This window comes from Bactrocera tryoni, chromosome 5, assembly GCF_016617805.1.
Source record: "Bactrocera tryoni isolate S06 chromosome 5, CSIRO_BtryS06_freeze2, whole genome shotgun sequence".
Taxonomy (NCBI): Eukaryota; Metazoa; Arthropoda; class Insecta; order Diptera; family Tephritidae; genus Bactrocera; species Bactrocera tryoni.
In genome coordinates, this window is record NC_052503.1 from 7002465 (window position 1) to 7028223 (window position 25759).

General features: G+C 36.7%; 2 protein-coding genes across 14 annotated transcripts in view; one reads left to right on the forward strand and one right to left on the reverse strand.

Annotated features, from left to right (window-relative positions):
• LOC120778972 (band 7 protein AGAP004871) overlaps nt 1-5755 on the forward strand; it is a 116053-nt gene extending 110298 nt beyond the window's left edge. For 12 of the 13 annotated variants that reach the window (XM_040111057.1, XM_040111050.1, XM_040111056.1 and 9 more), the window contains 3 exons: nt 691-746; nt 4310-4490; nt 4578-5755. In XM_040111057.1, the coding sequence (XP_039966991.1) occupies nt 691-746; nt 4310-4490; nt 4578-4781 (441 nt within the window). In that variant the 3' untranslated portion in view covers nt 4782-5755. The remainder of the gene's footprint in view (nt 1-690; nt 747-4309; nt 4491-4577) is intronic. The other variant, XM_040111053.1, reaches the window with a different exon arrangement.
• Nucleotides 5756-16103: 10348 nt separating this feature from the next.
• On the reverse strand, nt 16104-24180 carry LOC120777729 (tyrosine-protein kinase Src64B). The gene is made up of 5 exons (XM_040109219.1): nt 23173-24180; nt 18506-18725; nt 18154-18407; nt 17460-17767; nt 16104-17388 (listed from the first exon to the last, which is right to left on the reverse strand). Exons 1-5 carry the CDS (start codon nt 23402-23404, stop codon nt 16774-16776), a joined length of 1629 nt encoding a protein of 542 aa, XP_039965153.1. The 5' UTR covers nt 23405-24180; the 3' UTR covers nt 16104-16773.
• Between the last annotated feature and the right edge of the window lie 1579 nt (nt 24181-25759).

Below are 25759 nucleotides of genomic sequence, written 5' to 3' on the forward strand. Positions count from 1 at the left end.
CAAAACCCGATACTTTTTTAAGTATTTAAAAAAAAATTGTTAAAATTAAAAATAAATATGAGATAGCATGCCACTGTTGCTACAAACAATGGCAACAAATGGCTAGTATCTTTATTTTCGTGACATGTTTTGGCCATAAAAATGGCAAAAGTAAACTGGGCATAACAATCGAGTCTAGTGCTGTAAAAAAGAAACAACGAAAACAACAATAATACAACCGCAATAAAAAATACCCAAACCAGCTGCCTTGCTCTCTGCCACAACAATAAAGAAAATCTAAACCAAATGTTATCCTTGAAAATGGCATCTGCGGCATACACACGCGCAACAACAACAGCCCTTCTATTGGATTTTATTTGGTAAGCTAGTGTTGAATGTGGGTAGCAATGTAAAGTCGGCGCTCATCTTTCAGGCTCATAAAAAAGTTGAGTTTGTACAGTTTTATGACTATATCTGAGCAAAGGAGTTGTCAAAAGGAAATCAGAAACTAATATTGTGCCATTTCTATTTGTATTTGTCTCGTTTGCATGTCGATGGCCTAACGATGCTCTGGGGATATCATCAATCCGCTCAATAACAACCAACAATGGCGCTGGCAAATAAACAAATAATCGCTTTGTTATCAAACACTTTCGCCCGACTGCCGATTTGCCGCGCAATTATGGACGAAACTTTTGCTTGGCGTTGCAGGTCCAACTAGACGAAGCCACCGATGCTTGGGGCATTAAAGTCGAGCGTGTTGAAATGTAAGTAACTGTGCATTATTGGATTATAAGTTCATGTTTGTGGTTAGGAGATTGTGCGTGAAAGTTACAGTGAAAAGAGAGTTAAAATAAAAAAATTAACAGCTGCGGGGAAGAACTAAAACAAAATCGAGAAAACTCGCAATTTTGCTAAGAAAGTGAATTATTATTAAAGCTGAAGCCTGTATTTTTAGTTCAATTTTATGGTGGCCTTTGAGCTGCCGAACTTTTCGCCAGTACCACCACTTGTATTCAATAACTAAAGCTTAGACCATAATCTTTGCCATAACATCGTCACGTGCCACTTCCGCGTACTATAATTTTAATTAATAATTTGATGTACATTTTTCGATTTCTTTATTCGTAAATAAACAAAACCCCGACTCCATGATTAAATACACAATAATTATCAACTATGTATGTTTGTTATTGTTTGTGTATACGGTATGTAAATGGTTCCATTTTTGGCTGGATCAACAGTTATTAAAACTCTTAAGCTACATAATGGCTGCGGCATAATAAATACAGGGTGCATTGCTCGCTTAATGAACTGCCAGCTTTAAGCCGATTTGGCTGCAACAAAGCGCTTACATAATTAACAACAACAATGTGTGCCATTATGCCAGAATTTCATAAGCTTCTCAGGCGCTCTATATGTATGTGTGCAAGTATGTAAGCGCAGGGTTTTACTTGTTATACCTTTGTTTGCCAACAAGCACGTATGCTTGGATATTCAAGAACACGCGCACACATTTGCACATACATATGTGCGACAATATGCACGTGTATGTATGTGGGACGTAATTTGAGTGCCACCAAGTCAAAGGTTAACCAGCACTTAACTGCTTACACATGTGTAGATATGTGCTGCCTTATGTGAATAATTCAATTTCATCACAAACACGTACACACACGCACACAACGCAACGCTTACATGCAATATCTATGGAGCTAGGCCAAGTGGGGTTATTCGCTACTGTTTCATTCGTTGCATGCGTTTTAATTATTGCTATTAATTTACTTAAATCAAGTGTAGTAGCCAAAGAGTATGAGAATATTCAACTCTTCTGGATATCTCTTTCAACTTTAACCCATCAAGAGAGTTTCTAACGTAGGCCTTACGTCGTTTCCATAAATCATAATTCAATACTGCTCTCTACCCAAAATGAAAGTTCTGCCTTACTAAACACTAAAGTGAAGCAGAAAATTCTATCATTCCTCTTTATTGACGCAGATATCGGTAACGGCCGGAGAGATTTCTCATCCGAGGCTATTTTCTTCCTTTCATTGACGGTGTTTTTACGTGGCGGGTCCCAAACCCAGCGCACAACCCTCAAGAAAAGGGATTTTTCGCCTCCTTTCTTTAGCTCGTCTTCAAACGGCTGTTTTTTGGCTAACCAGAGAACACTTGGTCTAGACCGGAAGTTGTCAGCTGCTTGAACCATATGTAAAATACTCGTTTCTGGTGAATGGCGCTCAGAGAGCTTTCCTCACTTGCGTGAACTTCTGCACATGACACCATTCTCCTATTCTCTCTTTAAGGGGGTACTCTCATGTAAACGCATTCATTTTACCACTTTTTAGGAAAAAAATTTTTATGCGACAACAAAATTCAATCATTTTAATTTTTTGAAATGCACAAAAAAAAAATTATTTTTCGTTTTTTTACGTTTTAAATATAAATTTTTTTTACATCAAAGTAGTCCCCAACAAAAAAAGTAGTTCACTGGTCATTAGGGTGTCCATTATTTACCAAATTGATTATTTTTGACGAGACGCCCCCTAAACTTTTAGTTTTCCATCTAAAAAAAAATATCAGACCATAAAAAGCCTTTAATTTTCATAATAAACCTTGAACCAAACACGATACATTTCGCATTTAAATAACATGGGATTTTGCCACTTTTTACGAATATTTTTTTTCTTTGGAACTTTTTCGTTTGTAGGAATAAAAAAGTCATATTCTTGTACAGAATTGAATGCTCTACAAAAAAAGTCTTCACAACTTTTCGATATACTCACTCCTTTAAAAGTTATTTAAGGTTAAAGTTAACTTCTGCGTAATATTCAAATGTAACTAAGGAATGTTTAATAAAGGAAATCTGATGTACTCAAATGGCTTAAATTTGATTTGATTTGCAAAGTTTTCTTATTTTTTATCTTAAAACTATAGGCATGATATATTTTTTTGAATAAACAATTGAATTTTACAAAAACGGCTGTTCATGTTGTCTGAAATAAAAAATCGAATGGATTATTATTCAGTAGTTCTGCGGCTATCGTCCCTAACAAATATAATCAATTTCATAAAAAAAAATGTCGAACTTCAAAAAAAGTCACGAAAATCTTGTTTTTTTCGTTAAAAATTGTTAAAAAAATATGAAAATATTTTCGAAAAAAAACAATTCTGGTAGGGACCATAACTATAAATGAGTAGAAGAACATACATATGTATGTAAAATTCGACAATCGGTTGAATACTTTTTTAGGACCATGACGGTTTCAGAAAATGATGATTCGATAAAAATGCGTTTAGAAAAGTAGCAGCTGCAGACTTGTCATGGCGCCTGGTAGACAGTCGCTAACTTATCAAATACTATGAATTTCGGTCTAAATTTTTCACAGCATGTTTTCAATAGGTTTTACTGTCAAAATAAAAAAAATGATTTTTCGAAGTGATTACATGACAATACCCCTTTAAACATATTATAAATAAACCTTATAAAATAAGTTTAAACGCCAATTCAACTATAATACTTTCATTAAAGCCAATATAAAAACCAAAATTGTCAGAACCGTTAGCTAAATATGCAATTTGAATAAATACGAAGTTGCAGGGAAATGTTGAATTCCACCCAATAAATAATGTTACGTATACGCCATGTAGCTACCAAACGACTTGCAACACTAAACATGTGAAATAATTGTTTTTGCAAAGCCATTTAGCTGTTCAAAGCCCTAGAGACATTGACTATTGAATTCTTAGCTAACAAAATGTGCGAAATCCATGCACGATACGATAGAATACACACACACACACAAATATACTTATATATTTTATATAGGAAGAGTTACTTACATACATATTTTGTTATGCCAAGCAGCGAGAGCAAATAAAAAGCGATCAATGACAGCATTGAGTATATATATTTATATATTTATATATTGTGCATTGTTTACCTACACATACAAACATATACACTTACACACATACACAGCTGTGGTTTATTGTAGCCCAGGCTGGCGTATCTTCTGTCACGTATTTGTTTTCAATCACGTAATTGCGTATAATGACGTATTAATTTGCTTTACTGCGCGCATTTGAAAGGCATTTGTTGTAAATTTATTTTAAACGACAAGCGGGTACTCTTAGGAAACCCTAACCCTCCCTTAAAGAGAAAAGCATTTTAAAGCTACAAATGATATTTTCATGCCTTGAGTAGTTTCTATGCCGAATTAGCTTAACTACTGATCTTTGAGGCCACTCACAAAAGAGTTCCAGCGCTAAAATTAAAATAATTATTCAACGTTTAATATGATTTCTCACAACATTTTCCACACCACAGCAAGGACGTACGCTTGCCCGTACAGCTACAACGTGCCATGGCCGCCGAGGCTGAGGCCGCACGTGAGGCACGCGCCAAAGTTATCGCCGCCGAAGGAGAACAGAAGGCCTCCAAGGCATTGCGCGAGGCATCCGAGGTGATCGGCGGCTCGCCGGCAGCGCTCCAACTGCGTTACTTACAGGTAAGCGATAATTACATCAAATTAATGTTGAGCAAGAAAATGTCACACAAAATTAACCATAATTTTGCAATTACCACCTCAACACAGACACTCAACACAATATCAGCGGAAAAGAACTCCACAATTGTTTTCCCATTACCCATCGATTTGATAACTTACTTCCTGAAGACTACCGAGGCGACGGCGCAGCAAAATGCCGTTGTACCGGCGGCGGCGGCAACGACCAGCAGCGAGCACTCACCGCAGGCGTCGACATCGCCGCAGGCGGGCATACAGACGGCAGCTATGTAAAAACAAACACAACAATAAAAACGACAACAAAAATTGTACACATAACAGCATGCAAAATACACATACATGTGAGTGTGTGTGTGTGATTTGCAAACGCTTTTTGTTCGAAGCCCGAGCGTGCAGGAATTTTGGGTGTGGGGCCGAGTGATTGTTCAAGTTGACTCGGAAATATGCCTGCATCGAGAAATGTGAATGTTTGTGTGAAATATTAGGAACGCAATTGAAGAAATAACACAGTGTGCGCGAAAAGTATGCGTTCTCATAGCTGAATTCCGGTAAAATGTGTGATCAATGCCGCAGAAAGGTAATTTCTTGGCAAATTAGACTCTCAAATGCCTTCTAGTACTTTGAGATCAGACCATCGAACTACGAGAAAAATCGTGGGTTGCTGAAAGAGCGCATACTCTTTGCGCACACTTTAGCCATGCGAATAAGTGAATAACTAGGCGTAGTTTTAAGTAGTATTAGGACAGTTGATAAAATGTTGCTGAAAATGGCGTTAAGTTTGAACGATTAGCCAAAAATCATAAAGTTCGCAAAATTTTCTAAATATTAATTACACTAAATATTATTACTACACTTCTTAGCTGAATTGAATCACACGGTTGCAAGTAAGGCGATGCGAAACGAGAGTTAAATATAATAGATTTACTAAAACAATTACTCAATTATTTTCCCAACTCACACGCACGCGTTTAATTCATCGAAATATATTAAATACAAAAACACATTTTCATGTGCGAGTTTCAAGTTTAGTAATTACGTACACATTCTTACATATATACAATATATAGTTGAATGAATAAAAATTGAGAAAGCAGTTTAGTAAGCGCTCATACTTAGCATGTAAATATAAGTCTCGATCTCATTTTTGAATGCGTACAAGTGCTTTGATAAATAGCTTAAATACACAATTAATGTGACAAGTCACACACACATGCAGAGAATTGTAAATATACTTGCATTTACTTATATTTAGGCACCTCTCTCATTTGCGATTAGGGCACCCGAACGAACTAATAAATTGCGTGACTAATTTACTGGCAAATAGAACAGAGTCATTGGTAGTAGTTTTCTAAGATAAGTCTTATTCAAGTTAATAAGAGAACAATTGAAAGCAATAAGGCTAATAATATTCTTCAGAATTCGAGAACAAGAAGAAAGCAAAAGCAGAAATTTGCGAGTTACCTGTTTTTTTCTGACAAAGCGTAATTATTTTACTAATTATTTTCATAACAGTCATCTTGTAGATTTTGTAAGCTAATCAGAACAGAATAAAAACACTGTGCAAGAGCAAAAGTAATATGCTTGCCTCTCCTCTCGTGACAAGTAGAAACTAACTGATTGCTCAAAATTCATTACATTAATTTTTCCCTGCACATACATTTTGTAGCATTAAAAATATAAGAATCGTCAATTTTTTTTACAAACTGTGTTGAAGCAGCAGTTATGGAGTTCTAGGTATGAACAAACTGTTAGGCCTTAAATTAATTTCCAATGCCATTCGATAGAACATTCTTTGGCATTTATTTTTTGAGGATTATCTCTTTCAAATGCTAACTGCGGTCACGTCTCAGATGGTCTATCCGTTGTGTGGAATTTTCGATCTGAATCGAAGCGGGAATGTCCGCATAGACTTAAGACTTTCCATATGCCCACAGCAAAAAGTCTAACGGTGTAATATCACACGATCTTGCAGGCGCAAAATATGAAATTATCTGCTCTCCGAAGTGTTCTCTCAATAAATCCATTGATTGATGCGTTGTGTGGGAAGTGGCGCCTTCTTGTTGAAACCAAATGTCGCCGAGATCACGATTCAATTTCAAGCATCAAATAGTCGGCCACCATGGCGCGCTAACTGTTGCCATTGACGATTACGTTTTCAACGACATCATTTTGAAATAAATGTGAACCGATGATCCCACAAGACCACAAAACACACCAAACCGTCGTTTTTTCTTCAATCCCTTCAGGTTTCTCTTTGTCTCAAATGCGGCTTGTTTACACACCTATTGAGCCAGAAATAGGCCTCATCGCTGAACAAATTTTGGCCTGATTTTCTTGTAACTTTTCAAGAGCTTATAGAGCGCAGCGATGTCACTTAGGAATGTTGAGCGACCCCAGTTCTTGCACAAGCTGTATTTTGTACATTTTCAGTTTAAGATCTCGACATAAAATACGCCAGGTCGTTCCATACGACAGTCCGAATTTCTGCGAACGACTCTCCGGGGTCTTCGTGTTCACTCTAAGCTACGACTGTTATATTTTTTTCACAGCGTGCTGGACGTGATATAATCGATCGAATATTACCCAATAATGAATGCTGGGTCTCAAGAGGTAGGCCGATTATGTTGACCATAACTTTATATTTTTATTTTTAAACTAAAAAATATGAATTTCATTATTTTTAACATTACATTATTACTTATTATTAATGACCAAAATCTATAAAATTCTTAAAAGCATTAAGCGCCACATCGAATCAATAAAATTGCTATTTTTCGCTACAAAATAGACGAATTGTTATACATATGTATATAGCAGATTATATAATATTTGAAAACAAAATTATTGCCAGCACGAAATCTCACTTTTGCTTCGCACTAAAATATCTAAAATAAGAGTAAATACGCCACAAAACACTTTAATAGGTTGCTAAGCTTGAATTAGAAACGTCGAGAGCATGTTTAAAACAATAAAATTAAATAAACAATAAAACTTAGATAACATTGTTCTAAGAGATCATAAGTGATTTTCTTATGTAAAGTTGATTATGTCACAGTACGTCATCGGCTGTGCTGGCGGAAGCTCTTAAGGATGATCCCATAAAGGAACAAAGTTTTATAACAATTGTACTTAAGGTACCAAAAGCAGAATTGAAGATTCACAAACACTTTATAGACAAATAATCGGTCCAGAAAACAGCAAACATCTGCTGAGAATCCAGTTTTAGTTGACAATAAATATTTGCTGACATTTGTTTGCGCTAATGAGCGATGAAAGGAAATGAACTAGCATGACAGGGTAAATAAGAAGCAGTGTGCCGCCTTATGGGTTCCATTTGAAGCTTTTACTATAAAATATTAAGCTTCTAAAAGCTTTCAAGCAAGGAGCTTTCGGAAAAGCACACAAAAGCGTACAAGCTAACTAAGCGTAATGCAAACCGGTTTAAGTTTGAACCTGATACAGCTGCTCGCTGCCTAAACAGTTCTGTTTGAATGAGCAAGTATTCAACAAAGAGCATTGTATGATAGGAATTTGAAAAACATGGAAATTGTCAGCAAACTATCAGCTTCAGCATTACAAAAAAAAACTATTACACTTCGGATGGATAGGCGGAGTCAAATACAAATACAAAAGCTCGGGAGGCCGTGCAGTCTGGACATGATTTTAAGTTAACCCTTAAACGCCTGGCGGTTCCCCCAGGAACTACTACTTTTTCGTAAAATTTTCATTCCGTTATCTTTTATCTCAGTCGCCAATTGTGTGTGAGCTTTGCAGTCCCTTACGTTTCGACTTGAGTAAGAGTGCATCGAAAAAATAATTTCGAGGAAAATTTTGTATTTTCAACTGACATTTGTGAAAGTAATAATATTTAATTAATGCTGACAATTTGGAATCATCATCGCTAATGCAATTTAATTTGATGTAAGTGTTGATAAAAAGTTTGTGAAATAAAACTCAAATGGTCCCTTGAGCAATCATCCGGTGCCTAGAGGAACCGCCAGGTGTGTAAGCTTAAAGTCCTTCATGATTGATTCTCATGACGTCTACACAGCTTATTTCATTGTGGAAGCAACTGCGCGCATGCAGTTCTGTAAATACAAAATATGTATATCTTATGGCTAAAAAAAATATATTTAAGTAATTTATAAACGCAAATCGGAAAAAATAGTTTTTCGTCATACTTAAAGTCCCACACGAAGTCATTAATTATAGTGAGCGGGAGATCTTGACAATTCGATAATAAAAGTTTCATTCAATGCTCAGCTAATTCAATATACACTATGTAGCAAAAATATACGTATCAATACATTTTTTTATTCAAATAAAAACTTATTAAGAGTAATAGTTAATTAAGAAATGTAAAAAGTGAAATATTTTCGACTTTCAATAATGAAATACAGGTTTAAAATACTCGAATACTTACATACATAAGTACATACACAAGTGACAAATAGAATGGACACACAATTTGTGGCGCCAAATAATGAAACCGCATGCAATAACTAAACACAAATTTAAATAATCGAAAATATAATCGAATGTAATTGAATACTTGTAATCAAAGCCAGGGAGCAGCAAGATGTATGTAGCTGAAAAAATTTGACAAATAAGCAGCTTTTAAGGCGCTGGCGAATGGCGAATGGGTGCGTGTGTGTGTGAGGCGCGGAGAGCAGTGTACATTTAGCGGGATTTGTGGTGCAATAACAAAAGTCGGACGGTAAGGGCAGTAAGAGCAAGAGAATGGCAAGAGAAATGGACAGTGACCACACTCCGGCTTTTGTTGTGGCAATACAAAAACAACACTATAGAAAAATGTATTTGAAAATATAAGCAAAAAAGTATTGAAAATAATGTAGCATAGCAATAAATATGTAAAATTAACAATGACATACATATTTACATACACCACACATTAATTTCAACTACGAATTTACATAACTTTGTACTTGCATACATACTTACATAATACTTATATATACATACATACATACATATGTATTCATTATGTAGTCTCGGCAGCAGCAAATCAATTTTCGAATAATAAACTCAATTAACTAGTATCCATATATTTATAGAGCAAGCATTCAAAACGAGAGAGTTGTCTACTTACACTCACACATACATACATACATATGTACTTTAAATGGTCGCGGATTTATTACTTCACTAAGGCCGTGCAACTCTGTCTCTGTGTAAACTAAAGTCTGTAGAAATCAAATTTTTAAAAATACACAATTCAAAAATAAGCTAAGTAACTGTACTTTATAAACAAAAACAACAAAACAAAAACCTTTAAACCTTCACACAACCGCCATTTTTGGCATGATAATAATTACTGTACGCACACACACACATACACAAATAGCATCAAACTGTGCTGCAGAAGAAGAAGAAAAGTGCTCGTTGAGTTCGACGAATTGCGTCAAGAGTGAGCGCATTGTTCATTGCATATGGTAATATCAACCGATTACAAAATACGATTCAATACTTTTACTTACCCAAATTATAATAATTACAACAAAGACAAAATGTAGAATACTGCAAATGAGAGACCGTTTTCGAAGTTTTTAAATAAATCAATGTTTTTATCGGTGTCCAAAAACAAAAGACCAAAAAGGCAACGCATTTTATTTTGTCTGAGGATTTTCGGGTGAGTATGCAGCCATTTTGGCTTGTGGTGTTATGCCTCTATGATTTTGTGAGCCTCACGATTTTGGAGAACGTATGATTTAGTGCACGAAGCGAAATCTTGAGATATGGAGAGGGTTGACCTAAAACTATAAGTTCTAGAAGCTGGAATATCGTTATATTGATAAAGTCGTAAATCCTAATTGTGCTCTTATTGTTATTACAGTTGTTGTAACAGCAAAAAAACTTTCCCCTATGACCCTCCCAGCTTAGCCGCTGTCTCTTAATTCGCTGAACTATGTCAATGTCGTCTTATAACTCATACATCTCATCGTTCTACCGACTGTGATATTCGCCGTTGCCAATGCGCAAAGACCATACATTTTCCGCAAAACCTTTTCCTCGAAAACTCATAAGGCCGACTCATCACCATATAGCAGGACGGCGATTATGAGTGACTTGGAGAATTTTTAAAATAGCACGGTAGGGAGTCGCCTTGTCTAAAACCCCGTTTGGTACCGAACGGCTCAGAGGATGGTGCCATGTGTAGAAGTTCACGCAAGTGAGGAAATCTCTCCGATCGCCATGCGCTTGGGAGTGGCCAGAAACGACTATTTTACATAAGGCTCAAGCTCTGGTCTTAGACCAAGTATCCTCTGGGTAGCCAAAAAACATCCGTTTGAAGGCGAGCTAAAGTGAGAAGGCGAAACATGCCCCCCATGAAAAGAAGAAAACTGCATCGGATAAGAGACCTTCTCACCGCGGTATTGCTAGGAATGTATTTGAGGTTGGTTTAGGAAAAACTAGAAAGCTCGTTAGGCATTAAGAATTACAAAATTTAAAGTTTCCCATTACTTTATTAATTATTCTTTATATTTATTAGTACAAATTTATAAAAACCTTGTATATCCGATTTCCTAAGCAACTATTTTCGAAGATACCAAATATACGTTTTGGAACTATTGACAATCCTGAAATATTTCTCATCTAAATTATATTCTATGACGATTTTTCATACCCTGTAAGCACGGTATATTAAGTTTGTCACGAAATTTTTTACGTCCTGAAGGAAAAATTGGAGATCCTAAAAAAATTTTATAAATTTATACATACTGTAGCATATATCGACAACTTCCATAACTGGAACTTCTATAACTCGAACTCTTGAATTGGCAGTAGAAGTCAAATTTCATAAAGATTTCCTTTCATAACTCGAAGTTTTTTGTAGATTATGGTGTTACGAGTTACATAAGTTCAACTGTATATTTATGATATTTAAAGGATCAGTATGACGAACTGAGGCAATTTAGCCATATCCGTCTGCCTGTCTACCTGAAATTTTACACACATTCTGTGCTGCCCAAAAAGCTGCTCATTTTTCGGAGCCGCCAATATCGGACCACTATGCCATAGAAGTGTCATATAAACTGAAGGATCAAATTCTTGTCCTTGTTAGGAAAACTCTTTTATCTGCACGAAATTGAGCATGGATTATTCTCTCAAACGATAAAATCCAGCAATAAAACGGTATAATCTTCGAAATTGTTCAGATCGGGCAACATCAACTGCCATACCAACAGGCCGATAAAAATCAAGTCCTCATATGGACTTGTGCTCCTTCACTTCTCATACGACTGCGACTATCGCCATAATACAGAGCCGCAAACGTTGTAGACAACTTACAAGGCAATCGGCCGGCCAGTCCTTAACTACGCCGCACCTGGATGCCTCTTGATGTTTCCCATCGAAGACCTGTCCCAGTTAGGGAACATTTCTGCTTACGCAGAAATCATCGCTGCAGTCACCTGCTTGGAGCGCAAGCATCAAGAGGTCATTCCTCAGCTACGTCAACGACATTAAACAATACCGACCAGACTTCGAACGCAACTAACTTCCGAAAGGGCTGACCGCAATTCACAATGGAGCCATCAAACAACTTCTCTGACCCCCTCCCAGCGAATGGCGTACTTGGCGTCAAACCACCACCCATTGCAGACGAAGAGCTCGAGTTGCCGCGAGAAACGAAAGTGACCCTTACGGAGTTTCGTTCTGGATACTGTAGCAGTTAAACTCCTACATATTCAGAATAGACCCCAACGTATCTAATATATGTAGGTCCAGCGTGCAAAAGGTCCCCGCTTGAACAGTTTTGATAGGAATTGCTTTCTGATTTCTGTACTGGAAACTGACAGAATCAAATGGAATTTAAAATTTTGCTATAAGTGAAGTAAGCGTACAACCACGCTGATATCGCCAAATTTTGCACTGTGACATAGGGATGTGAGAAGAATGCCAGTCCCGAGATATGAGATTTCACTCGAAAATGGGCGGTGCCACGCCCACCGTCCGATTTTCACACCGGCTTCCATGAAGCCCTCTCATACCATCTCGGAAGACGAACGGACAGACGGACAGTCACTCGGATTTCAACTCCCCTCGTCAACCTGATCGTTTATATACAATATAATATGTATATAGATATAGCCTCTCTTTATTTTTGGTGATAAAAACAACCGTTGGTTGAACAAAACTATTATACTCTGTAGGAACATGTCGCAAGAATATAAAAAGACACATTGAAGGGAAATGTGCGGCATTTTTATTGCATTTTCAGGATTCAAAAACAGCAAATTTTTAGGTTAGGTTGAGTGAAACACATTTCGTATATTTGAATTTTATATCATAATTTATTTCATTATTATTACACATAATTTCTGTCAGCTATGATTTACGATTCACTTCTTATTCGCTTTAGCAGCGAATCGTGTGTATACCTCCCTTACCATCCACCATCCACTTTCAATTTGTTCTCACATTAGTTATTATTATTTTAATATTTATTATTTATTATTACGCTTTAAATTTAATAATATTTATTTGTTTATGTACAAAAAATTACCAACTACGCTAAACAATTTTTATAGGTTATCATTCACGTTAATCCTAATCACGTTCTAATGATTTTGTTGTTGATTTTCTCATTATTTATTTTTTGTTTTTGTTTTCTTTTAGCTTATTTTTATTTAATAATTCTTCTTTTTTTAATCTGGTTTTCACTAATTAATTAATTGCTTTATGTAACATAACATTATGACGAATGCTTAATATGTATGTGCATGTGTATGTATGTACGTATGTGTGTGAGCACAACTTGTTTATGCGACAATGAGGATGGATGCAATGCAATTCTTCTGGCGGTTTATAATGATATCATATATGTATGTACGTATGTATGTATGACTATGAAATGATTAAATATTTATGTAAATTAACTATGTTTCCACTTTTTAATTGTAAAATAGCTTAGCACGGTTGCATGTATGCTTATATGCATATATGTGTATATGTATGTGATGTGTGTATGTGATGGAAACATATTACTGGCTTTGCAAATCACTTTTCCGACCACATTTCCTATGCACTGGATTTCAGCCAAGTGAGGCCCAATTTATTATGTGCTGGAGCTTAACGGTAACTAAATTTTAGCATGTGTAATTAATTAAGTGTATCTATGTATGTATGCGCGCAAATCCGATTCAGCTTCCACTAATGCTGCGAGCACAATCCAATTACTTGTGATTAAATTCGCTGGCGTTGGTGGCCGCTGACATGGATTGCCTGATTATAAGTTTATACCGTTATCGATTTTACTTTTGCTGCCAACATATCTACTTGATTTTCATTCAAATATCGTTACTATATATATGTATATAGATGTATGTATGTAGGTGCCAACTTCACATATTTCTTTATTTGTTGCATGTGGTGAGTACGAATTGTGTTGCTACTGATTTTCTATCCACACGGTTTCAATGGATTTCTGGTATGCATGTATGTATATGTGTACTGATATTTACTTATGCAAGAATTCACTCATGGTTGTATGTATATCTATTACTTTATACCCTATACATATTTATATAGTTTAGTGAGAAATTTTCGTTACAAAAAAGTTGAGCTCTCCGCTCGTTTCAACAAAAAAATAAAATAAAATTATAACTTTGGTTTCATTCGTTTTGTATATATGTATTAATGCCATATAATAATGTATATGTATGTATGTTATTATATAACCAGTTAAATTTGATTATTGTATACTAAAGTGATCTTCTAATGAGTAGTTCGTACGCTGGAAAAAACAAATGACGAAGTTGTGATGCGCATGAGAAAGCAAAGCTGGAAGAGAGTCACATAAATACAATGTACATATGTATGCTGTAGATGGTTTACATGTCGTGTGTATGTATGTATGTATATAGTTCTGAAACCTTTGCGAGTAGTGAGCAGTGAAATCAGTAAGGATATGGATCAGCTGTCTTTTATAGGAAGTCCATTTAGGTAAATAGGAGATTTGGCTTGAGAGTACGCCGATGTGAATGAATTCAGGAATGCTTTCAAATGTCTTATTGTAAGCAGTGTTGTTGTAAATTTGTTTTTTTTTATAAAAAATGTATTATAAACAAAAAGTGAAGTGGAAATATGGAAGAATGTTACGCACATCAGAAAAAAATCAAAAAAGTTAAAAATATGATTTTAAATTTGAAAAATGAAGACATTGCAAAAGAAAGTGCATAAATTGTGCAACAATAATATAAGAATGTCATAGGAAATTGTATGCACAAATATTATTAAAAGTTATCTACTTTAAAAAGGCGAAATTCAAGTACTAGATAACCTTTTGGAGACTGAGTAAGTAGATTGTGAATAACCTAACCTAACATTTTGTGATATATTTGAGGAAAATTAAACCGTAAGCGGTGACTCCGCCTTTAAAAAAGAAGAAGAATAAAGATTTTGAAATAAATTTGCTTTAAATTTATGTTTACATTTGAAAAAAGCGGCAAAAACTAAACCAGAGCAACTCTATAAACGGCATGCTTATCACATACATATGTATGTTAGTACTTCAGCCAAATATGCACCCGTTTAATAGTTAACAAATTAATATGAAATTATACTAAATAAAATTCCAAAATATTTCTAACCAAATATGAAAAAAAAATCGAAATTACGTTTTATAAAATATTTACGCCTTTTTTATAATTTTTATATTTTTTTAAAAGAAGAAATTCAATTCAAATAAATTACAAAATTTAATAGTTTGAGCGCAATTGCACAGTATTAACCTAACATTGTTTTAATATAATTTTTAGTTTGGCTCAAAAATATTAAGTAGCTCGCAAAATGAAAAACTTAGTAAGTCCATAATATAAAATTTTGCGCTGCAATCGAATTGCTAGAGAAATACTAACAGTTAAATATTAATAAGTTTACTCAATCACTTGAATAGAAACATTATTTTTTTTAGCACCACAGCACAATGAGTGGGCAAGGGTATATTTGCTGAGCTGTAGCTGCCACTTAACTGTATCATCGATTATGTCAGCGTTTTTTTTTTTAAGAAAATCAAAGCTGATATTTTCTTATAAACGCATTTTTTCATAGCTTTGCAGGTTAGTTGTTGTTGTAGTGGTATAGAACAGAAGAACAGAAGCAATAATGATGGAATAGTGTATTTCTTCTCACACTTTCTTAAACAGCTGACAGTTGCCAACTGTTTTGCCACCGAAAATTTGATAAGAAATGCAAGTGTTAGTGAGGCATGAAGTGTAATGAAGAAAAAAGTGTGATACAAAAAAATAAAATTATGCTTTATCAATGCTTTGCCACTTATGTGAGCTTTTGTGATTTTTTGTGAAAAGGCTTAAAATTGGATTTGTACAAACTAATGCTTAGAAAATAAATTCGTTTGCTGTTATTTTTGTAATAATAATTAAAAGTAATTCAATTTAACAGGTTGCAATGAACTTACTTATTAGTAAAATAACTACATACTAAGAAAAATTAAAGAGAGAACGGTGAAAATAAAAAATAATTCAGAGAGTGAGAGACAGTTTCAGCGCTAACCCAACGCATGCGCATAGAACTCGATAAATGCATGGAGAGATTTTTTTTCTTTTTGTTGTATTTTTTTTTTTTGCAAGATTTTAACGGTTTCTTCATTCGTTTTTCTTGCTATTGACTGACTATTAGATATTTTATTGTTGTGGTTGTTTTTGTATTTGTTAAATGCTTCTTTTATATAGCACAATTCATTTGCCATAAGCTTAAAATTACATAAATACCTCTATATAAATTATAAAAGATTTCGCTTATCAAGTGTAAAATATTTTTTTCTTCCTTTTTGTTTTTTTTTTTTTTTGTTTTATACTATCATAAACGTACGCATATATCATACGCGTACTATGTGTTATGTATGTATATAATGTAGAGTAGCTTTTAGTATGTAGCAGTTTCTTTGCGAATGTAAAAATTCTTATTCTTCAATTGGTACATCCCACTGGCCCCATACATGGCAGCGCCAAACGATTGCGTGTGCACCTTGATGCTGCTGCTTGGCGTTTACGCTGCAGCAATTGCAACTTTTGTCATTGAAAAGTTGCTTATTTTTGTTTTCTTTAATGTAGATACTTTTTTTTGTTTTTGTTTGACGACTCACTTCTCAATTGAATTAAAAAGGCTTACAATTAAATCTAGTTAATTTATGTATGTTTGTATATATGTATGTGTATGTATGTATGTATATCGCACTGGCAATAACGCTGTACCACTCGCGGCATTTCGAGTGCTACGCTACTTAATCCTGCACCTCCCGATAGGGCACCTCCGACGTCACGGTGAACGATTCGAAGTAGTGATTCAAGAATTCGAATGTTGGCCGCTTCTCCGGCACCGCATCCCAACATTGTAATAGTAGATGATAAATATTATCGGGGAAATAGTGATTAGTTGGTTTTGGCATGCGGAAGCCACGTTCGATATTCTCAATGACTTCTCGACTATGCATGCCCGGATATGGCACTTGTCCGTAGGTGAAGAGTTCCATTAGTAGGATACCATAAGACCAGACATCGGATTTGATTGAAAATTTGCCATAGATTATCGCCTCGGGTGCAGTCCATTTGACAGGGAAGCGTGATCCCTGTTTGGGGCAGTATTCATCGTCGGCGATAACGCGCGCCAAACCGAAATCACAAATTTTGGCAACATTATTCTCGCCGATCAGCACATTGCGTGCGGCCAGATCACGATGTATCAGTTGTTTTGATTCGAGATATTCCATGCCGGATGCCACCTGCGTGGCTATGTAGATAAGATCTTCAAAGTGTAAATAGCGGCCGTCGCCTTCGCGTAGAAAGTCCAACAAGCTGCCTTTGGACATGTACTCCTGCACAATGTAGATGGGCTCCTCCTGCGCAATAAAAAACGCAATGCAAATCAATCAATAATTCCACAAAAACATGTATGTATGTATGTACTCACCTGCGAGCAGACGGCATACAATGCCACCAGCCGATTGTGGCGGAACTTCTTCATAATGGCGGCCTCTTGCAGGAACGCCTGCGTCGACATGGTGCCTTCGCGCAGCGTTTTCACGGCGACGTCGATATTGTTGCGCCACTTGCCGTAGAACACCTCACCGAAGTTGCCGCGTCCCAATTTGCGTATCAATTGAATTTCGGAACGCGGTATCTCGTACTTGTCACGCAATTCCGGTCCCAGGTCCCACATTTGCGGCTGTGGCTTCGGACACGGACGCGACAGTATGTGGCAAAGGCCAAGTGCATTTTCTGCGGAAATTAATAGCAAATGAATATACAGCATGGCAAATGAAACGCGCAGCTAACTACAGTAGCGGCCATAAAATGGTGACCAGCAATGAAATTATAAAATTTAAGGATTTTGGCTGAGGACTTTTATTTTTTTCGATTTTTCGATGTTGTTACTTTCAGCTGATTACAATTGTTTCGACGCCATTTACCGTTATATAGTTTTAAATTAATCGTGAAAAATTTTTAGAACTTCACTCATTCCAGCGAGCATTCGTCCGTATATTTCGTTTCGTCTGGTACATAAATGTTCCACTTTGAAAAACGCATTTTACAAATTCTGTTTTACACCATAAACTCGCCGCTACTGTATTGACAAATGCGTGTGCATGACATAAACAACTTACTACTGTAGGCCATCACCAGCGCCTGCAACGAGGGGAAAGTCTGATTTGTGGCAATGTAGTAGCCACCATTGTCGAGCGGCTTGATGCGATAATGTTTCACATGGTAGCCACGGCCATCCTCCCAATCCTTCACCGACAACGAATATCCGTTGGGATTGTGTTCCGACGGACGCACCAGGAATGTACCGCGCGGATTCTCCTCGGCCAACAAAAGCTTATCGGCCTCTTTGCGTAGCACATTTTCAAAGAACCAACTAAAAGAAGGGGGGCGGAGAGCGAAGGAATATATGTTTATTAAATCAAAAACACATGGAAAATCATATAAAATATGTAGGTGTGTATGTGTACTTACTCTTCACTGTTCACGCTGCGCTCCTCGGCGACAAAGTTTAGGGGTATCAAACCCTCCTGGCGTGTGCTCAAATTGACTACACGCCACCAATCGGACTCGGTGTCGTCGATTACTTCCATCCGGTCGCCCTTCATGAAGCTCAAGTCAGACTCATCGCGCGACTTGTAATCATATAGGGCGACAACGACACGCCGCTTGGGCAGACCACCTTGAACGCCAGCTGTAAATACAGAGGGAAACAGACAGCAGAGATGAGTGGGGGTTATGAAAGGCAAATACATATTTTTTTAAACTCTATTTGTGTACAGTTATGTAGCCATAAGGGATGGGTTTAAATCAATTTTAATGTGTATTTGATTGCGTCGGCGAGCACCAAACGGCGGCAGCTGGCAAAGAGCTTGAGGAAATTGGAAAAATCGCTTGAATTTGAGGAAATTTAATAAACCGAGGAAGAAGCTTCATTTTTGCTATATTTTTTAATTGCAAGAGTGCTGAACGCGCGCAAGAGCTCGGGACTTCAGGAGCTACAATAAAAGACAGATAAATAATAAACTTCGGCACAAGCATACACACATGCAAAGTAATGCATGAATGCATGAGTGTGTGTGTGTGTGTGTGAAATTTAAAAACCTTTTAAAGCAACCTAAAAACGCCGCATTCTCGGTCGCGCTGCCATAATTCATTGCAACACAATCTGCTAATTGAATGAAGAGCAAAAAAGAAATAAGTAAATAACTGTAAAATGTAAGCCAGTAGCAGCAAGGGGAGATGAGATGCAAAATTAATGAATAACGGTACCGTAATGCCAACTTTTTCCAAGTGCACTTACTGTCGCTAATTGTATTGCACTAGATATTTACTCGCGGTTCGTGTGTTTTTCGGTCAATCATACTTTTTGGTGTTAAGCGTGCATGAGTGTGAGTGTGTGTGTGTACGAAGTAAAAAGTTGAGAAGCAGCCGTGTCTGTTTGTGACTGTGTAAATGGAAATGTAAATAATTGCCTGCCGACCAGTTGGCAGCTTAGCTTTTTTAGCAAGGAGCCTTGGCCTCCGCGTGCATTCCGTGAACTCACATACACACATACATAGTCGCTCGAAAAAATGCAAAACGCTTACAGATGCACATATGTATGTATGTATCAGCGCATAGGCAACATGGCACACGCAGCAGCGTGCTGCTGGCACACATGTGGCGTGGCGAGGCGAGGCGAGCGTATCAAGTGGCATTTGCTACAAGTGCTGCACAGCGAAAATCAGCTTTGTTCTGCGCCTTTCAACTTTGGCCTGCAAATGGAATTTGCTCAAGCTGGCTTGTAATGCTCTAGCAAGCCTCAATAATGAAGACACAGCAATCACAGCTGCTGCTGTCGCATGCACTGCGCCACATTGCAGCGCCAATGAATGCCGCAGTTGCGGGGTCTCGGCCTCAGCGTTCAATGCGCAGCTGTGTTGTGCGGTCGCAAGGTTCAGCGCAGCAGCAGCAGCCGCCGTTAGGGCGGGCGTGTGCCAGAGGGCAAGTTTCAATGTTGCTGCTCAAGCGCACTACAAACACACACACGCCTATAGAGCACTGTAAGTTTTATTAGGCACAGTAGCGCGCAAAATATATGCAATATGTCCATACATAACATCAAATACTATTTTAGTCTCCTCTTCTGTAATAAAACCACAAGCTACTCGGGATTTGTATTATTTGCAGACGAGATATTGCTCTTATAAAAATAATTGCCTACATTTGGGCGCCAAAGACTTGATATCGTCAAATTACTTAATTAAATTTATTCAATGTATTGACCGATCTCAAAATAAATGTATACAGATTGGCAGTAAAATTTTAAAAAATAAATGGAAGAAAAATATAAGGCGAGAGTGAGTATGAGGCGTGAGTCCCAGTACCCTAATAGTATGCTTAGAATTAACACACCGTAAAAATATGTTTTCTTTGTATGTATATAAGCAATTACAAATTCAGGGACTCGTTGAGTTGAACAAAATATCAATAATTACACCGGTCAACAAAAAAAATTTTTTGGGGTTATGTTGCCATGCTGCATTTCTGATTTTAGACTTTGAAAAAAAATTAGAATTTTTATTTTCAGCACTTAAAATTTTCTTTGCCTGATAAGAACATAAGAGAAATACGAAAAAAAGTTTTACAAATTCAATTTTGAATTTAAAGAAATTTCCCTGATTTATGGTGCTGGAAGCGCTTTACTTTTGCCCAACACTGTGCTTACGAGTACCTAGCAGCTAACAACTATAAATATTTAATTATTCAACCGCGTTAAGTCGTACTTAAGCGTTGTTGAGCTCAAGCCAAGCGAGAAGGAAAGTCGCCGTACTTATGGTGTTACCGCTGGGTGTTTACATACGTACATATGTATATACACACATACTAATATAATTTGGAGTGTTGTAAATAAGTAGCATAAAAACATGTGGCAATGCAGAATGCTGGAATTCCGGACCTAACACACAAATAAAGCTTTCTTCTTCATGAGTTTAATGCAAGCTTACATTTGAGTTTTAAACATATATTTTAAAATATAAATCACAGGGAGTTTGCAAATTGATTTTTAGTATTCAAAGATTTGCACATCTACTTTAGTCCCTTCACTCATCCTTCCGCTAAGGGTTTTCTTTAGATTTCAATTACTCCAATGGAGCTCAAATCTCATAAACCTTAAGAGCTACGTTGCCATCAGTTCCTAACCTAACCTAAGTTGTATGTAACGCTACTGATCGCGATCATTCACAGTAAGTAAGCATTAATATCTTCGAAACTGCATCAAATTGAATTATTATATCTACAAAAAAGTCTCAAGAAGTCATACACTTATCGAGGAGCGGTGACAGTATATACTTGGACATATTAAGTATTCTCGATGAAAGAAATCGAGAGGATATTGAAAGCAGATTTATTTCATGGTAATGCCTCAAAATTCAGAGCTAATAATTTGTATATCTAAAAAGGGATCCTGATATGTACCTCAGTGGTATGTATATAGGGTAGTCGAAAAAGTCTTTTCGCATTTCTAATCAAACTTCAACTTATCTTTTATATTTATAATGAACATTAATGAACCAAATATGGACCATTTTGTTGACCACCTTTTGCTATTCATCTGCTAGAGACATTATTCCATCAGTGTAAAACTTTTTCTGGTTTCTCGGCGGAAAACTCCGACAAGTAATTTCCATGGGTTTCCCTTGAAGCCAACTTTACTCCATTAAGGGTGTTCTGCATTGACCGAAACAAATGGTAGTCCGATGGTGCAAGGTCAAGGCTATGGTGGATGCATCAAAACTTCTCAGCCAATCTTTCCCAGTTTTTCCGAGTTATGAAAGATGTGTGTGGTCTAGTGTTGTTTTTTTTCGATTGCTTGCTTTAATCTCATCAGTTGCTCACAGTAAAATGTAGACTTAATCGTTCGACCAGGCTGGAGCAGCTCATAGTGGATGATTCCTTTCCAATCGCACCAACCTCTCAGCATAACCTTTAAAGACGTCAATCCCGGCTTTGCGACCATTTGTTGAGCTTCACCACGTTTCCTGTAATCATTCGCCTCAGAAATCATTTCAGATTTCATTTCGTTTCAACAAAGAATATCAGATGTTAATTCGGTCCGTTAAAATTTTCACAGACAATTCACCAGCCTTTTTAAAAGGTTCAAAACTGTTTGATGATGAATGTTAAGTTCCATAGCGATGTCATCGCTGCTTATGTGACGGTTCTGGTCAATCTTTCCCATAATTTCATTGACCTTTTCAACGATAGTTCGAACAGAATTGCATCTTTCACATCGGAATTTCCAGAACGGAAGCGAGCGAACCATTGTTGTGCTACACGAACTGATACAGCAACGTCTCCGTAAACTTCATAAATTTCATTGGTGGCCTGTGTGGAATTCTTTCCTTTTATATACAAAAATTTCAAAGTACACAAGCGAATTTCTTCATTTTTAAACAGCTGTAACTTTTTTTCAATTTCCCGAATTTAATTTTTTTGGTTAAATGAAGCTTAACATCTCACCTTTCCGACACTATATCTATGGCATGACACAATGTGATTGGTAGCATAGGAGATATACGATTGCAACGACATCTATTGACAAAATACGAAAAGACTTTTTCGACTGACCTATATACTATATCTCAATATCGAAAAGTTTAAAGCTCACTAGATATTAGCAACCAACACACCCACACTTACACATGTACATATGTACCTACATATGTATACATATACATTTGTGTGTCAGTATTAAAATTTAATTAATGAATATTCTCAAAAATGTTTCGCACTCACTCAATGAGCTGCGAGCTTACCCTGATTAACAAATAAATACGGATTACAAGCAATAAAATATTGATACGAGCGACCTTTCACACAATTGCACACACAAATACATACATATGTGCGAACTGTGATTTCTCATATTCACACACACACATAATTATATTCCTACACATTTATATATGTTTACAGTTATAACTGCTGGGCAAATGAGCCTGTCAAGTCACTGGGTTTCCCGAATGCCCACTACCCTTTGCAAACTTAATAATTAACTCAGCACGCACAACTACAGGCGCATATATTTCACCCAGAAACACGCACACACATATACACACGAGAGCACAGTAAATATAACGGATGTGGGTACTTACTTGGCGTTGTACGCGGGCGTATTATGTCTGCGCCGCCCTTGGCGCCAATTTTGAGCGGCCCACGATTCGGATCTGGCGTGTAACGGGAGTCCAGCGAGCCGCCATTGTTATGCTTTTGCCCGCTATTATTTATATGCGTCTGGCCGAATGTGTAGTCTGATTTTTTATAGCCACTCGGGTAGGCAAGTGCCAGCTCCTGATCCTGTCGTTTGCTGCAACATTTATTGCCCATTTTGCTTGCGTCTGCTTGCCACTCGTCGCTTGCTACTTGCCACTGGCCACGGGCCACTTGCCACAATCAATGCGCTTAGCCGGCCGGCCGCTGCTTCGCTCACTCGCTCACGCGCCTTGCTTTATGTTATAAAAAAATTGGCTTAACCGCCAGCTCGCAATGCTGCGGCACTCTATTTTATGCAACAACAACAACAAAAAGGCGTTGAGTAATGAAAAAGTCACTTTGCTAAGTTAAGTTTTGAATAGTTTTTTGTTGCACCAAATTTGATTATACGCGAGCGCACTGCGTTTAAATGCTTTCACCACCGTGTTGCCGTCAGCAAAAGCACGGTTGCAATTTGATTTGTCCCGTTATTATTTAGCTTTTTATTCGTGTTTTTTTTTTTTGTTTTTTTTGGGGCTTTACTGACTAAACGTCGTTGTCAATACGAATGCTATCATATGCGTTGTAGTTGTTGTTGTTGTATTTTTCACTTATTCGTGTGTTTAAAAAATGCTGCAATTCTTGTTCGTTTTTGGCAATGTTAATTGTTGGTTTTTGGTTTGTCAATTTCGCTTTGAGTTGTTGCAATTTTTGTTGTTTTGTTGTTGTTTGTTCGTCGTTTTTCTTGCTTTACTTTAATTGAAGTTCGACATTTTCGCGCGTTTCTTGCTTTAACGTGGAGTTCTGTTTTGATTTCGAGATCATTTGTTGCATGCGTACGAGTGTTGTTGTTATTGTTGTTGTTGTAGTTTTGTGAACATTCGTTTAAATTTCAATTCAATTGAGATGTTTAATTAATTTAATAAACTATCAGTCAAGTTTTTTTGTTTTTGGATTCTTTTCATTAAAATATTTACGATTTAAAAGTGAAAAAACGTGGAGGGCTTTAAATTTGAAAAGCTTCGGATACAGTTAGCTGATGGCGCCTACTAACTAACGCCTCTAAGTACTACAGCTATGGCTACGTGCTGCTCTAGAGACGGGTTGTCCTTTTGATTACAGTTTATATTTGCGGTGAACTAGTAGTTGTGACTGGGACACGTGACACACCGTTTTGGGACACACTGTTGCACTTAGTACGCTTGTGTTACAGTTATATTCTAGTTTTAGTTAGTGATTAGCACGCACGGTTTTATGTAGTTTATTAATGTGTAGTATTTAGGTTGTTGTTGGATGTTTTGTGTTGTATTTTAGTGGCACTGGCGCTTGTGACGAGTCGCTTGTCCCTCTGTGCCGTCGTACCGTTGCACTGTGCTGTGCGTGCAGTGCTCACAAGCACCTTAGTAGTAGTACTGCGGGTACTGCGGATTTGTTGCTTCCACGTTCGTTCGTTTTGTTTTCTTCTTTCGCCTGTGTTTGTGTTTGCTTAGTGCTGCCTTTGGCTTCGTAATCGTGTTCGGTTACGCCACGGCGACCTTTATGTCGTCGTATTCGTTCTCGTCCTCGTCGGCGGCGTCGGCAATTTCGTTTGTGTTGCAGTCATGTGTTATTCTTTGCTCTTTTGTTTATATATTGTTTGATTTTCTTTGACGTTATTCTCATTGCTGTACGACGGTATTTCCCTTGACCCTAAGGATTGACTTTTTTAGTTGCGCTTGCTGCTCTACCACTGTTATTGTTGCTGCTGCTCAAGTTGAGTATCTGTAACGAGAAAAAAGTTATAAATATATTTTAGTATATTTACTAAGAAACATAAAAGACGGGATCAATATTTTTTGTGTTTGTTTGTAGAGCGCTTCAAGTGAAATGTCATTGTGTGGCATATCATGTGACATTTGTAGAAATGAAAGCGATGTTATTGCATTTGAAGTGACAGTTTGTTTATTTTAAAAAGTTGAGAGTACCTTCGTGCTTCAATGAAAGATTTGAGCATTTTCACGTATGATATCCGGTAGAAAATGTAGCAGTATAAGGAGTTCCAGTAACTCAACATATTTCGAAACTTTATAATACAAATTACCACATGAATCAGAACACTATAAATAAAACATATGAAATCCCAACTTTCTATAACCAAAAAAATAATTTAACACCTATCAATGTATTCAGGATTCTCACGCTTTTTTTTTTTTTTTTTGAAAAATATTTTTATTTCAGTTTTCAAGTATATTTTTGTTTGCAAACCCATTACTGTCAAACACGGTTTGACATCTACGAGGCATTGACTCCACTAAACTTGTGTAGATGTCCTTTGAAATATGATTCCATTCTTGTTTAATCTTTTCGTATAATCCCTGGAAATTTATGGGAACGAACTCTTTTCTTCAAATGTGTCGAAAGATTTTTGATTGAATTTAAGTCCGGGCTGCATGAGGGTCAGTCTAACAAAGTCACCATGTGTTCCTGAAACCATTGTTTTATCGTATACCA

Coding starts and splice junctions, on each gene's coding strand:
- LOC120777729 (XM_040109219.1), bottom strand. CDS start 23,404: ATGGGCAATAAATGTTGCAGCAAACGACAGGATCAGGAGCTGGCACTT. Junction 18,726..23,172: donor ACGCCCGCGTACAACGCCAA/GTAAGTACCCAC, acceptor CTGTATTTACAG/CTGGCGTTCAAGGTGGTCTG. Junction 17,389..17,459: donor TGTATGCCGTCTGCTCGCAG/GTGAGTACATAC, acceptor TTTATTGCGCAG/GAGGAGCCCATCTACATTGT.